Consider the following 15,063-nt stretch of genomic DNA (forward strand, 5'->3'; position numbering starts at 1 on the left):
CTGAAGATCAATGTACTGAGCTCAGATAAACCAGACAACAAATCATGAGCAGCATCAAAAAAAAGAAAAACACATCAGAAATAAAACGTAGAGAAAACGAACACCTCTTAAAAATGAATTCAAGAAATAAGACAGCTGAAAGTTAACAAACTCAAATTTCAATGATAAAGATAAGGAAACCAATTACTGTATGGTGGGCTGCTTTTGGTCGTGAAAGAGGACCACCTTCAGCATCAATTACTAGCGATGGCCAAATTGACGGCTATGAAAGTACTGAAGACTTGAACTGGCAACTGAGACAACAACAACAACAACAACAACATTTATTTATATAGCACATTTTCATACAAAAAGTAGCTCAAAGTGCTTTACATAATGAAAACGGTCAATAAAGATGAGCAAGGCCTTCAAGACAAGCCGGGGGGTTACAAAGGTGCAAATCAGTCAGTGGTATACAAGGAGGTCATGAAGAATACACAAGGACAAGAGAGCCTGCTAGAGATGTGGAGGAGAGCTCAGAGCAGCAGAAGGACATTTCATGAATCACAAATGCCATTCTACATCCATGGACCCCATGTGCCAATGGGCTACACCGGGGTACACAGGTGTTCTCCAGTGACAGATATGGTGTGTTGTTTTCTTGTTTCGGAGGTGTTCGTCCACTTTGGACACGTGGATAGGCTGTTAGAGTTTTCATGAATTCAGTTTTCATTATCCATGTCTGAACAAAGGCAACAGTATGGGTAGGCTGACAGGGGTGCTAAGATTAGGGGCAGAACAGACAAGGTGGTCTTGTCAGAAGGGCTGTCTGTGACACATGCTAGTCCAGGTAAGGCTGAGGAGTTTTAGAAAGTTTAACATGAAACACCAAATGACATGATGAATGAAACGTGTTGGAGAAATAAACTCAGTTAAAAAAGACAATAAAGATGGAGTCAATGCCAAAATATCAAAAATATAGTTACATATTATATCAAAATATCCGAAATATCGTTACATACTAAACAGGACATAAAAATACGCAAATCAAAAGGCTAAATACCAAACAAAACCCTAAATGCAAAACATTCAAGCAAATATTTTATTTCATAAGTAGCCATCGTACTGATGTGTATTAATAAATGTCCTTTGGAAATTCAACATGGCTGGACAGTACACAGCCCACAATAAGACACAAACATGGACTCCTAGACCTGTTCAGTTTATCCCTAAGGGTCCAGAAAGTGCCACTGCTGTGGGACACCTGCATCGTTCCTGTTCCAAAGAAGGCAAACGCCTCTTCATCGACAAACTACACACCAGTGGTCCTTATGTCTGACATCACGATGACCTTTGAGAGGCTGGTCCCGGACTATGCAAGACTTCTTGTTTTAGACCACCTGGACCCACTGCAGTTGACCTAACAACGGTTGGAGTGGAGGACGCAGTTATCTGTCTGCTCCACAAGGCTTATTCTCACCTGGCAGCGCTGTGAGGATTATGTGTTTTGATTTCTCCAGCACCTTAAATATGATTCTGCCATCCATGTTAAGGGGTCAGCTCAGAGATATGCAGGTGGGTGAGTCTGTGGGGTCCTGGATGATGGACTGTCTGTCAGGCAGACCACCATGTGAACAGGCCTGTCTCCATTACTAGTCACTGTACACCTCTGACTAGAAACATAACAGCAGATCAAGTCACCTGCTCAAATTCTCAGCTGATTCTGCACTTATGGAGTGTATTGATAAGGGGGATGAATCACAGGAATGGAGTCAGGGGAAGAATTGTCAGCATCTAAACACCAGTAAAATCAAGGAACTGGTTATTGACCTTCACTGCACCAGAGAGCCTCTATGTCACCATTCAAGTGGATGTAGAGGCGGTCCACTCCTACAAGTACTTGGGGGTCCACATCAATTACAGGTTGGACTGGTCTTGGAACACGGAGTAACTAGAGAAGAAAGGGCAGAGCAGTTTTCTTTAGGAGACCTTGTTCCTTCAATGTAGAAGGTGACATCCTTCACATCTTCTACAACTCTGTGATGGCCAGTGTGGTAGGCTGTTTGGCAACATCACTTCAAGGACATCACTTCTACAAACTGATCAAGAAGGCAGGCACAGTTATGGGAGAAACTCAGGACCCTTGGAGGTCGTAGAGGAGGCGAGAATGAAGACAAAGCTGAGCGCCATTATGAACAACGCTGCACCAACATGAGGACATTCAGCCAACCAAATATTCAGCACAAGTGTGTCAAGGGGCTCCTTTACACCAACCGTAATACACAGTTTTTGTCTTTTTTTGTAATTTTTGTGTCTGTTTGTGAGGTTTATTTCTGTTCTATTTCTATATTTTTTGATTTTCTCTAAAAACTAAATTTCCCATTACAACAAACAAAGTGCTATCTATCTACCTACCTACTCATCTATTATAGAGTACCTTTCATATCTATCTATCTATCTATCTATCTATCTATCTATCTATCTATCTATCTATCTATCTATCTATCTATCTATCTATCTGTCTGTCTGTCTGTCTGTCTGTCTGTCTGTCTGTCTGTCTGTCTGTCTGTCTGTCTGTCTGTCTCTTCCACATCTGTTAATTACGTGGTGTCATTCCATCTTTCTCTCGATGAACCACAGTTATAATATGTAAAGCTCCAAACTGTACATCATGCACACATTTCTCTGAACTCTGATTTCCAAAGTGTTCCTGCACTCTAATAAATTCCACCATCAGACACATTATGTCTCCTGCACAGTCTCACCAGAATAGACTCCAGGTCCCTACCATCATAGACAAGAACAATTATTCTCCTCAAATGGATGCCTAGATGTCTCTGTCAAACTACTGCTAGAAGTCCCTTAACGTCTTTGGTTTCATTTTTTTTATTAAACACTAGACCCCACTCACCTGTTGTTCCTCTCTCTCTCTCTCCAGTTCCGCCATTCTATGCCCATTGTGTTCATTCACCACACACATCACACAGATGCACGTCTCATCAGTTTTACAGAATATCTCCAGACTCTTCTGATGTTTCGCACAGATCTCCTCCTTCAGATTTCTAACTGGATCAGTCAGCTTGTGGTGCTTCAAGGCCGCTATTTCAAAGTGGGGCTGCAGGTGAAACTGACAGTAGGAGACCATGCAGGTCAGACAGGACTTCACTGCTCTGGACGTCTTCCTAGTACAGATGTCACACTCCAAGTCTCCAGGGCCGTCATCACTCGGATACAGAAGAGGACTGAGTGTCTGCTTCTTTATTTTCTTCACCACGTCATTCAGCACTGTGTTTATGTGCAGCTCAGGCCTCGTAGTGAAGGTCCTTCTGCACTGAGGACATCTGCACTCTTGTCTTAGATCCCAGTAGTCAGTGAGGCACTGCATACAAAAACTGTCACCACACGGGATGGCAATGGGGTCAGTCAGGGTCTCCACACAGATTGAGCAGGTGAAGTCATCCTGTGTTACAAACAGCAGGGCTTCGGCCATCGTCTCTGTCAGAGGGGAGGCAGGAAGAGAGAATCAGTTAGACAAACGAACCCGAGAGCAGAGAGAGGGGACATCTGAAGAGACAAACATTAGGATCAGTGCTGGGGAGTCTGTTCATGTAACAGTTTTATCAGATGTGTACTCGGACGCTGTTTGTAGTGGGAGGGGGTTTGTGATGCTGTGTGTGTGGGAGTGGGAGCTTCACGGTGAGGCGGCGTTGCTGCGGGATGTTGGTGGTCAGGTGAGTGGATTGTTGGCTCAGCTGTTTTCCATCGACATTCTGCAGGTCATCGGTCAGTGGATCAAAGGAGCCTGGGCAGAGAGCTGAGAGGGGTCTCCGCCAGCTGAGAAAGGCCGATGTGGTGAACTGGGGAGACGGCTGGAGAAAGATGTGCTGGGCTGGAAGAAATGGAACAGGAGTCGATATCTGCATGGATTTAGACTGGGCTTTTTAACTTCTGCTGAAGTGTTTGTATTGTCCACAAGCACTGCATTTTAGAGTGGATTATTTATGTGGATTAGTTATTTATTGGGGTGCACTTTGGAGTCAGAGAACCGAGACAGAGAAACAGCAGCATGCTGGGTGAGATGGTGGGGTGATGGTGAGCACGCTTGCCTTCTACGTTTTGTTTGATTCTTGTCCATATATATTTTTTTCTTAATGAAGATGTTAAGAACATTTATGTTCTAAATGAAACAGAGTTAAGGATAATAAAGTTTTAAATTCCTTTTTACTGTTGTCACACACGTGTGCATGGGAGGCAGCTAAAGGGCTTGAATCAGACCGGGAGGTGGCAGAGTGCACTGACTCTCTTTCTCCCTTTCCTGAAGACCATTCATGGGAGATTCCACCTGGCCCTCTTGACATCACTTCCGGGTCCGAGCCAATGGAAGAAGACCTTGCTGGCTCTGGCCCCTGTGATGTCACGTCCGGGCTCGAGCCAATGGTTGAAGACCCTTATGAGCCGGACCCCTTCGATCTAACGTCCCGTCTTCCCCTTTAAAAGTCTCCACCTTTTCCCTGTTCCCTCAGTTCTGTTTTGGACTCGGTTTTGTGCACAGCAGTGCTGTATAAGATTTTTGCAACTTTGCAGCCAGGATACAAAATATACGGGTGGCTGCCCCAAACCTTTTTACGACTCTTGTGTCTGGTCTTTGTGACACTGTTAAACCTTTCAAGTTTTCTCTAGTGGGTAACACTTGGAAGTCCAGCAAATAAACTTCTAAAGCTGACTAGGAACTCGTCAGTTACTGAGGTGTAAACGTGTCTGCTCAGTCCGATTCTTGATGAAATCTTCTCTGTGGGGATATTCTACTCTACACACTCCACATCGCTTACCCCACCAGAGACTTGACATCGGTTCTGCCATCACTGAATACCCCGATTTCCCAGCCATCATTCCAGTGTCCATATCGATATTTATAGGTTGGACCTCTACAGCTGTTTGGGGGGTCAATGCCCACCAGTTTCTCTTTTTACAATCAGGACTTGCTTTGTGGCACAGTGTATTTCTAATTCATCTTAAACCTTTTGTTTGTTTTTTTTTACACTCTTTTGTTCTCTCAGTATTTCTCTTTCTTCTTTGATGTATTTTGTTCTCATTTTTGCCCATCATGCCTCACTCCAGAACTCCCATTCTTCTCTTTCACTCTCCTATTTACAGCAAAATGTGTTGTCTTAGGACCAGAGGAAAGTGAATTAGAAAAACAAATAAGATACTTAGAGAAACAGAGAAATAAAAGAATGGACAACAACAAGTGCACAGGAAAAAGGAGAAAGAAGAATGAAAGTGAGCCAGCACTTGTGTAACACCCGCACACACACACACGGTCACACCAGCAGGGGACATGAGGTATCAAAGATACTCATCATGATAATAAAATCACAAACCACTCACAGCTCAGACGTTCACAAGACTGAAATTTCAGTACCTGAATGTAGTACTTGGGTGTTGTACCGTGTTAGCCATTATGAATGCAGTGAAAAGTCAAGCAAAATGACCCCTTTTATTGGCTAACTAAAAAGATTACAATATGCAAGCTTTCAAGGGGACTCAGGCCCCTTCTTCAGGCAAGATGTAATACAGAAACTGGAGTTTATATACACACTAGGACAAGAAACAACATTGGGAAATCTTTAAGTGGGAAATCATTCCTTCAGGCTAGGGTTAATTTAACAAGAGACAAGCACAATGTATGGTCAAGATCTTTGGATATGATGACTGTCCAACAAAGTCTTTAGATGTTTCTGAAGAGTTTTTCCATACAATGTGGGCCTGTAGTCAAGCTGTCTGTGTCAGTCTGAGAGATGCCAACAATCCTCATATCTGGCCATAAAACTCTCATCTCTATTCAAACCATGTTGCAACTAGGGGGCTTCGCCCCCTGCTCGCTTCGCTTGCCAACCCCTGTTTTTGTTTTTCCAGTTACACACTTTTAAGATTTTTTTTTTCTTTGAATTGTTGCTATTTCATTAGTTTCACTTTTATTTCTGAACTTCTGTAAAAACAATATTTGGAGTCTTTCGAGTCCCAATGTGCTGAATCTTTTAAACGAGGTCCGTGAGATGAGTTTAATGACTTTGTACCAATCATTCAGGATAGGTTTCTCTGTTTAGAATTTCAGCACAGACAAAACAATCCACATCATCAGCAGTTAATCATTTTTTTTGCAAAGTAACCAATAAATGCATGTGAGGTAAACTCCGTTTTTGAAATTCTCTTGACTTAAACTTCAAAGCCTTACAATATATATATACTTCTAACATATCACCTGTGTCCATATATTTGATCTCTATTCAATGTTTCCTTATTTCTCCGAGTAATAAGTTCTCTTTCTTTGCGCTAATGCAATGTTTACTTTCTTTTTTTGACCCTGTTGTTTTTTTCTGCTTTCGTATTCTGTATCTTGCTCTGCATGTGTTTCGTGCCTACGTTTTTTTTGAAGCTTTTGAACTGCAGTTTTCATTATCTCTAACCTGCTCTCCATGTGTTTGGCCCCCTTTTTTAACCTCTTTATGACGTTTTACTTTGTTTTCTACTCTGTCTTTTATTTCTGACCTCGCTTTATCCTGCTTTTGTTTCAATGACACCTGGTCCGTGATGATTATATTTTCCCTTTTTCGAGTAATAATTTCCATTTGTTTGCGATACTGTGATCTTTACTGTACTGTCAATAATGCATCACTGTAATGTGATTTACCTATGCTGTATAGTTTGGACGTGTGAGGATGACATACGTTTAATACGGAGCGTTCGCCCGTATCACTCTGGGGCCCCCCACTGTTAATACGGAGCTCCTTCCGTACTGTTATGCAGTGCATTGTGGACCACTGCGGACTCCGTAGTGTTTCCCGTTTCACTTTGTATCTCAGTCAGTCAAGCTCTTTCTTTTTGGAGCCGTGCCTGCCTGGTTTGCGGCATTTCAGACGCATGTTGTAGGCGCCTGCGTTCATTAATTATATCCAGGCAGGCTCGTTTTTGTATCTCGATCACTCAAGCTCTTTCGTTTTGAACCCGTGCCTGCTTTGCCTCCGCAGTTTGAGACGCGCGTTGTAGGCGTCTACGTTCATTATATCTGTCCATGCGGGCTCATTGCTGTAGCTGTGTTAGTTGTTGAGCTGTTTGGTTTTGGAGCCAAGACAGTTTTGCTTCCGCGGTTTCAGACGCGTGCCCGTACTATCTCAGGTTTGATGTGTGAACCTTTGTGGACTCCATAGTGTGTCCCGTTTCACTCTGGGGCAGGGTGTTGACTCTTGTTTTACTATGTCTCCTGCATCCATGGGTATGTACCTGCTTCCATATTACTTCTCTCCCGTTTCACTCTGGGGCGGGGGGGCTTTGTGTGGCACCTGCGCACTATGTCTCCTGCGTCCATGGGCATGTACCTGCTTCCATATCCGGTTTACCACTCTCGGTTAGTAATATGGATGTGTTAAATTTTAGCCTGACTTTAACTTCCCATTCTTTTCTCTCTTGCTGTGTTCTGAAGTTGCCCATAAGCCCTGTGACTTTAAAGTCCCTCTCTCAGTGTCCGTGGCTGTTGAAGTGGGCCGCTACAGGAACATCTGTGTTGTTCTATTACTGACTTTACTCTACATTCCTAATGGCTAACACGGTACAACACCCCAGTACTACAGATATACAAGACACTGAAATGTACCGCTACTACATGGAATTGAAGACCCGGTGGAAGAAACTGGCACACATGGACAGCAATATCTTCTTCTTAACGAAATACAAAAAGAAAAATCTTATCCCAAAAGGCATCATGATAAGGAATCCAACCAGACAAACTTATAATACTCGGTTTGCAGAGCAACTTTATTTTAGGACATCTGCAAGGATAAGAAACTACTTAATCCAAATTTTCTACAACATCAAGAAGAACACGCAAAGAGAGATCCAAGACCTCATCCTGCTCCTTGGAAATGACGGGCAGGAGATGGTAAAAGAGCTCCATCCATCTTACAAAAGACTCCAGAAACTCCTTATTGTCAACAAAAAGAAAAAGCTGCATAGACTACAAGAGAAAGCTGGACACTTAATAGCAAAAAACAAAGAGCAACAGACCTGCATTGTTAATCTCTCCTCATACACACCAAATGAATCAGAGATTTCAGTTCTTACAAAGGGACTCTCATATTGTCCTGCAAAGCCCATTGACAACATCAGACTCTGCAGTGACTAGGGGGCTCCGCCCCCTGCTCGCTTCGCTCGCCAACCCCTGGTGTTGGGAATGACAAAGAGCGTGATGTATGAATGAGATATAGAATAGTGTGAAGGTGTAGATGATGCAAATAGAAAGCAAACAATAAAGTGTGTGGCACAGTGTAAAGGTTTATTGGAAAATTTCTTTGTACACGCCGTTTAAGTGTAAAAGGTAATTCCAGGTCAGAACTTGTAATGTCAATGAAGATGGTTATTGTTGTGATCAGAGTCAAGTTTGTCAGAGCTTAGAAAGAGTTGTGTCTCTCCAGGAAGTAATGGAATGACTTGGGTATTTATATTTTCCACATTAATATTTTTTGGACATAATATAGTGCGTTGTGTTAAAAGGGGCATTTGGTCTAATGAGATTGCTGTTCCAAATCTCTCTGTAACTAAGTCGTCGCAGATAAAGGCTTGAGGAATTGTAATAATATGTGGGTGAAGTCCATCTGTATTGGTGAGTGTACCATCTCCCAGTTGTAATAAGCAATTGTTATGATTTGGTTCTGGACATCGTATCTTTTTTACTAACTGTATCTTTTGAAAGCAATGCCAATTGTCTGCGTATTTTAAGGTGCACTGAACAATAGCTGAGCGCATGGCATGTGGAAGAATAGCTAAGCACTGTCTAAAATCTCCTCCTAATAAAAGTACCTTTCCTCCAAAGCGAATATTATTATTCATAAACGTTGGTAGAAGTTTATGAATGGTGTTGAGTAAGTGACTGGATGCCATTGTACATTCATCAATAATTAACATTTTCGCAAGACGGATGTCACGTGCAGTGCCACCGTTAATGTTCATAGTGGATACCGATTTGTAGGATCTAATGCAGTTGATAAAGATTTCACTTTCAGGTACATCGTTAGTTAGAAGCTTCTGTAGATATTCAGGATATGAATGTAAAGGAGGCAGTCTAATTTGACCCTTTTGACAACAACGTGTAAATGTATTACTTGTATTGCCAGTTGTTTCTTCAGGGAAGTGAACTGAATGACAATGATTGCAAATGACATTCATTAATCCGAATGAATTTTCCTGGTGTATGTTTTGCTTGTGCCATTTGAGAATCGCGTTGTTGCATGTGTAGTATTTGGGACGTGTTGTTTTGGAGCTGTAATCGATTTGCCTGTGCTGTGTGAGAAGCCCGTTGTAGCCTTTCTTGCCGTTAACGTATGTCTGAGACGGGAGGTGTTTCGTTTTGAATCCGTGCCTGTTGCGATGCAGCATTTTGATTGATAGATTGCGTCATGTGGATCTAGGATGTAGATTTGTGCATATTTGCGTTGTTGATTTGTTTCAGGGTGCACTGTTCCAATGCGATGCAGTATTTGTGCACATATGCGAAAGCAGTATGGGCCATTGCCTTTTGGTGGCCTGATATTTACTCCGGTAGATGCAAAAGCAAATGAACTATTGTAGGATCTAATGCAGTTCATAAAGTTTTTACTTTTAGGTACATCGTTAGTTAGAAGCTTTAGTTGAGCTTTGCGTTTTTGGAGTCGAGACATTTTTTCTTCTAGAAATATGGATAAGTAATAAGGAGTATTGCACTCACTGTTAATATAGAGCCTTTTCTGCGGTTGAACAGTTAATAGTGCCTTATTGTAATGAGATCCACCTATGCTGCATAGTGTGAATTGTGTTTGGTCCCGTTATCCGAGCGGTATCGTTTTGTACCTGTGATCGTGAATTCATGACTTGTTTGTTCTTGAGCGTGAGAAATATGGATAAGTACTAAGGAGGATCGCACTCACTGTTAATATGGAGCCTTTTCTGCGGTTGAACGGTTAATAGTGCCTCATTGTAATGAGATCTACCTATGCTGCATATTGTGAACGTGTTGAGATGACGTATGTTTAATACGGACGGTTCATTTAGAAATGGGGCTTTGTGTGTCATTTGTTATTTATGTTACTGTGGTCGTTTGTCTGAATCGTCGTTTTTGTGTACGTTTCGTGTGCTATGTCCGTAGTCTGTCCCGTTTCGTGTCCAATGGGCTTTGTGTGTTGCTCGCGGCTTCTTTTTTTTTGTGTGCTTGTGGCTTGTTGAATCGTCCTCTTTGTGTGCGTTCCGTTTCGTGTGCAATGGGATTAAATCCTCCTCTTTGTGTGTGTCCCGTCCGTTGCTTGTGTGTGTGGGGGGGGGGGTGTTTTGCTCGTGCGGCGCTGTGTGCGTCGCCTGCGTTTGACTCCTTTTTTCTGTGCTCACTCCTTTTTTCTATGGTCGTGTCCGCCTCTCGCGGCGCCTCATTTCTTGGGGCGCCTGCGCAGTACGTCTTTTTGCGGCTACAGCCCATGGCCGGATGTCCCTGCGTCCATCCGGTTTAGCATTCTCGGTTAGTAATATGGATAGGGAAGAATTCTTCAGAAAAAGAATTTTTCCACAAGAAAGAAAATGGTGACACACAGAACCCAACAACAAAAAGTTGCAACAACCCCACCAATAAATCCACATGGACACCAGAAGCTGGCAGAAACTCTACCCTGGATAATAATATAGACTGCTTCTGACAGAGAGTGAAAACAGGCATCTTAAACAGGCAACAAAATCGGATAGAAAACATTACTGGAGATGAGCGGAGAGCCATACAGTCACTAAGGGAAAATACAGAAATCATTATCAAACCAGCAGACAAGGGGGGTGCTTTAGTCATCATGAACACATCAGATTATATACAGGAGGCACAAAGACAATTGTCCAATACTATACATTATTACAAACTCCAAGAAGACCCAACAGATCTCTACAAAAAGGAACTAAAAAAGATAGTAAGTAGCTTTCCTCTTGACATCAGGGATCATGTAAACAGTTTAATTCCTGAGAACCCCAAAATGGGTTACTTCTACATGCTTCCTAAAATTCACAAAGAAGGGAACCCAGGAAGGCCTCTATTCTCAGGAATTGTCTCCCTTACAGAAAAGGTTTCATGTTGGGTGGAGCACATCCTTAAACCCCTCGCCTGCAACACAACCAGCTACATCCAGGACACCACTGACTTCTGCTATAGGCCGCTTACCTGAGGAAACCTTACTGGCCACAATGGATGTTGAGGCACTGTACACAAACATCCTCCATGATGATGGCATATTGGCATGTGAAATGTACCTCAAACAACATGACTTACCCACAAAGTCAGTTATACAAATGATAAAATTCACTCTGACACATAATCTATTCTCTTTTGGACAAGATTGCTACTTGCAACAAATGGGGACTGCAATGGGCTGTCAGTTTGCACCTCACTATGCAAACCTATTTATGGCAAAATTGGAGGAAGATTTCAAGTCAATGTAAATTGTAAAATCAATGTTGTATCTCCGTTACATAGATGACATCTTCATAATCTGGACTGCCAGTGAGGAGGTCCTCCTCCATTTTCATAATGAAATAGAATTCCTTTCACCCCAACATAAAGCTGAAGCTGAATAACTCAAAAACAGAAGTCAGCTTCCTTGACACCACCGTTCAACTGAAAGACAACACCCTTGTAACTTCTGTTTTTCACAAACCGACAGACAGACGGACCGACCTAAGAAGTGATAGCTTCCACCCCAAGCATATAAGGTGCTCCATTATTTTAAGCCAAGCAATACGGTACAATCGTATCTGCTCAGACCTGACAGACCAGGATAAACCACTGCAGGAGCTCAGACAAGATTTCATCAGACAAGGTTACACCCCCAAAACAACAGACACTCAAATAAGAAGAGCTACTGCCATACCCAGAGACCACCTTCTGGAATATAAACACAAAGACAATAAGAACCACATCTTCCTTGTTGTCACCTCTGTGAAGCACTTCGAAAAATTATAAAAGAACTTCAGCCAATACTAAACAATGACCAAACACTGAAAAATGGATTTCCTGAACCTCCCCTCCTGGCATACAGACAACCACCAAACCTTCAGCAACTAATTGTCCGAAGCTCCCTAGGTGAACCAACAGAAAATGGCACATCTCCATGCCTACAGAAAGGATGTAAAACATGTGCCCACATTTATGATACAGACCGTATAGTTATACCACACTGCCGACTAGAACATCACATCAAGGGCTCATTTTTCTGCAGATCATCTAATGTGGTCTACCTAATTCTCTGCATGAAATGTCCTGACACTGCACTCTATGTGGGAGAAACTGGACAAACACTCCGCCAGAGAATGAATTTACACAAGTGACACATCAAGCATGGCAGCACTGATGTTCCTGTAGCGGCCCACTTCAACAGCCATGGACACTGTGAGAGGGACTTTAAAGTCACAGTGCTTATGGGCAACTTCAAAACACAGCAAGAGAGAAAAGAATGGGAAGTTAAACTCAGGCTAAAATTTAATACATTACAACATGGTTTGAATAGAGACGAGAGTTTTATGGCCAGATATGAGGTTTGTTAGCATCTCTCAGACTGACAAAGAAAGCTTGACTAAAGATCCACATTGTTTTGAAAAACTCATCAGAAACTTCCAAAGACTTTGGTGGACAGTCATCTTATCCAGAGATCTTGACCATACATTGTTCTTCTATCTCTTGTTAAATGAACCCTAGCCTGAATGAATCTATTAATTTTTTACATTTAAGATTTCTCACTTAAAGATTTACCCATGTTGTTTCTTGTCCTAGTGTGTATATAAACACAGGGAACTCCAGGAACTCCAGTTTCTGTATTACATCCTGCCTGAAGAAGGGGCCTGAGTTGTCTCAAAAGCTTGCATATTGTAATCCTTTTAACTAGCCAATCAAAGGGGTCATTTTGCTTGACTTTTCAGTACCTGAATGGAAAGAGAAAAATGGCCGTCGTTAAGAAGGCCTTTACCACCTCAGACCCATTCACTGTCCACTAAGACTGTGTGGTCCAAATGTGGCCACAAGTGACAAGTAGCTCATAAGATACAAAGCAGACTGCTGATCCACCATTCAATGTCCACTTTACACACTGAAGACATATTGGGTTTACAGACTTTTTCAGTCAACTTACCAGCTCTCACTTTGTCTTCTTAGCTGTTCCTCTTCACCACAGTCAGTCTTCAGGTCCTCTTAGATACCAGCCATGAAAAGCTTAGCTGGAGAGCCCAACGTGAATGAGCAGATTACAATGTGTTTGAGTGTCTTTAAAAGCTTTAGTCATTGTGTGCCTGGGGGTTTCTTTGTTTTTTAGTGTCCAAGTAAAACTTATAACAGAGTTTGACATTCTAGAGGCTTCAGTCCAATGTGAAATGAAGAGCTAAAGGGTTACTGTGGCAGACATTTGTCACTTCTGTCACAGGGCCTGATTCACAATGGGAGCTCTGGAAATTGAAAGCACGCCTTATGAGAAGGATTTAGGAGTCCTAGTGGACTTGACACTATGAACTGCAAGACAGTGTTCAGAAGCCATTAAGAAGGCTAACAGAATGTCAGGTTATATAGCGCAGGGGTAGGCAACGTCGGTCCTGGAGTGCCACAGTATGTGCAGGTTTTTGTTCCAACCCAGTTCCTTAACGAGAACTCAATTATTGCTGATGAAGCACATATTGCTTAAGTGACATTTTAATGCTTCATTTTAGTGGTCTCGCTTAAACTGCTGCATTCAGTGTTTTAATTGCTCCTTATTAGCAATAAGATGTAAAACAGGGGTAGGCAATGTCGGTCCTGGTGAGCCGCAGTGGCTACAGGTTTTCATTCCAACCCAATTGCTTAATTAGAAACCAATCATTGCCAATCTCAGACCTTATTTAATTTTATGGCTTGTTAGTCTGTGCAATGTAAGGCTTTTATATCGTAGATTTTTTTCCTTTCCAAGGATATCATCCAAATGATTTGAAGCCTAAAACAGATCATTTTCAGTCTGTCACATTTTTCTATTAAGTGTTTTATTAAATCAAACCGTGCATGATGAACACACACAGATGTAATTGGAAAAAAGCTAGCTGGAGAACTGCTGGCTGCTTTGTCTTTTACATCTTATTGCTAATAAGGAGCAATTCAAACACTGAATGCAGCAGTTTAAGATTGAAATAAGCAATTAAGGTTGGAGAACCTTAACAAGCGAGACCACTAAAATGAAGCATTAAAATGTCACTTAAGCAATATGTGCTTCATGAGCAATAATTGAGTTCTCGTTAAGAAACTGGGCTGGAACAAAAACCTGCACATACTGTGGCACTCCAGGACCGACGTTGCCTACCCCTGATATAGCGTCTTGATATGTGGAGTACAAGTCACAGGAGGTTCTGCTCAAGCTTTATAATACACTGGTGAGGCCTCATTTGGTCTCCACGCTACATATAGGACATAGCAGTGCTAGAAAAAGTCCAGAGAAGAGTGGCAAGGCTGATTCCAGGGTTACAGGGGATGAGTTATCAGAAAAGATTCAAAGAGCTGAGCCTTTACAGGAGATGAAGAGGAGACCTGACTGAAGTGTTTAAAATGATGAAGGGAATTAGTTCAGTGGATTGAGACGGCGACTTTAAAATGAGTTCATCAAGAACACGGGGACACAGTTGGAAACTTGTGAAGGTTAAATTTCGCACAAACATTAGGAAGTTTTTCTTCACACAAAGAATGATAGACACTTGGAATAAGTGACCGAGTAGCGTGGTAGACAGTTGGACTTTTGGGACTTTCAAAACTCGACTTGATATTTTTTTAGCAGAATTCAGTGCATAGGACCGGCACTGCTTTGTTAGGCTGAATGGCCTGTTTTCATCTAGATTGATTTTTCACATCTAGTAATTTTTCTGGGTGCTCTTAACACATTCATTGACATTTTTACAGTGTTTGTTAGCTTATTCCAACACCTATGGAAATTGGAAAAACATTCCAGATTGCTTTTTTTGGAAAAAATTTTACTGTAACAGATATTTACAACTGAAAGAGAAATGACTGCCCTTTATTTTGTGAAT

The 15,063-nt window shown here is 42.0% G+C and overlaps 1 protein-coding gene across 1 annotated transcript in view; it reads right to left on the reverse strand.

The window, feature by feature from the left end:
• The window catches only part of LOC127527136 (E3 ubiquitin/ISG15 ligase TRIM25-like), a 57,110-nt gene extending 53,641 nt beyond the window's left edge, over positions 1 to 3,469 (reverse strand). Inside the window, exon 1 of the mRNA XM_051924798.1 lies at positions 2,891 to 3,469. Within this exon, the coding sequence (XP_051780758.1) occupies positions 2,891 to 3,469 (579 nt within the window). The remainder of the gene's footprint in view (positions 1 to 2,890) is intronic.
• Positions 3,470 to 15,063: the final 11,594 nt, after the last annotated feature.

This window comes from Erpetoichthys calabaricus, chromosome 3 (assembly GCF_900747795.2).
Source record: "Erpetoichthys calabaricus chromosome 3, fErpCal1.3, whole genome shotgun sequence".
Taxonomy (NCBI): domain Eukaryota; kingdom Metazoa; phylum Chordata; class Cladistia; order Polypteriformes; family Polypteridae; genus Erpetoichthys; species Erpetoichthys calabaricus.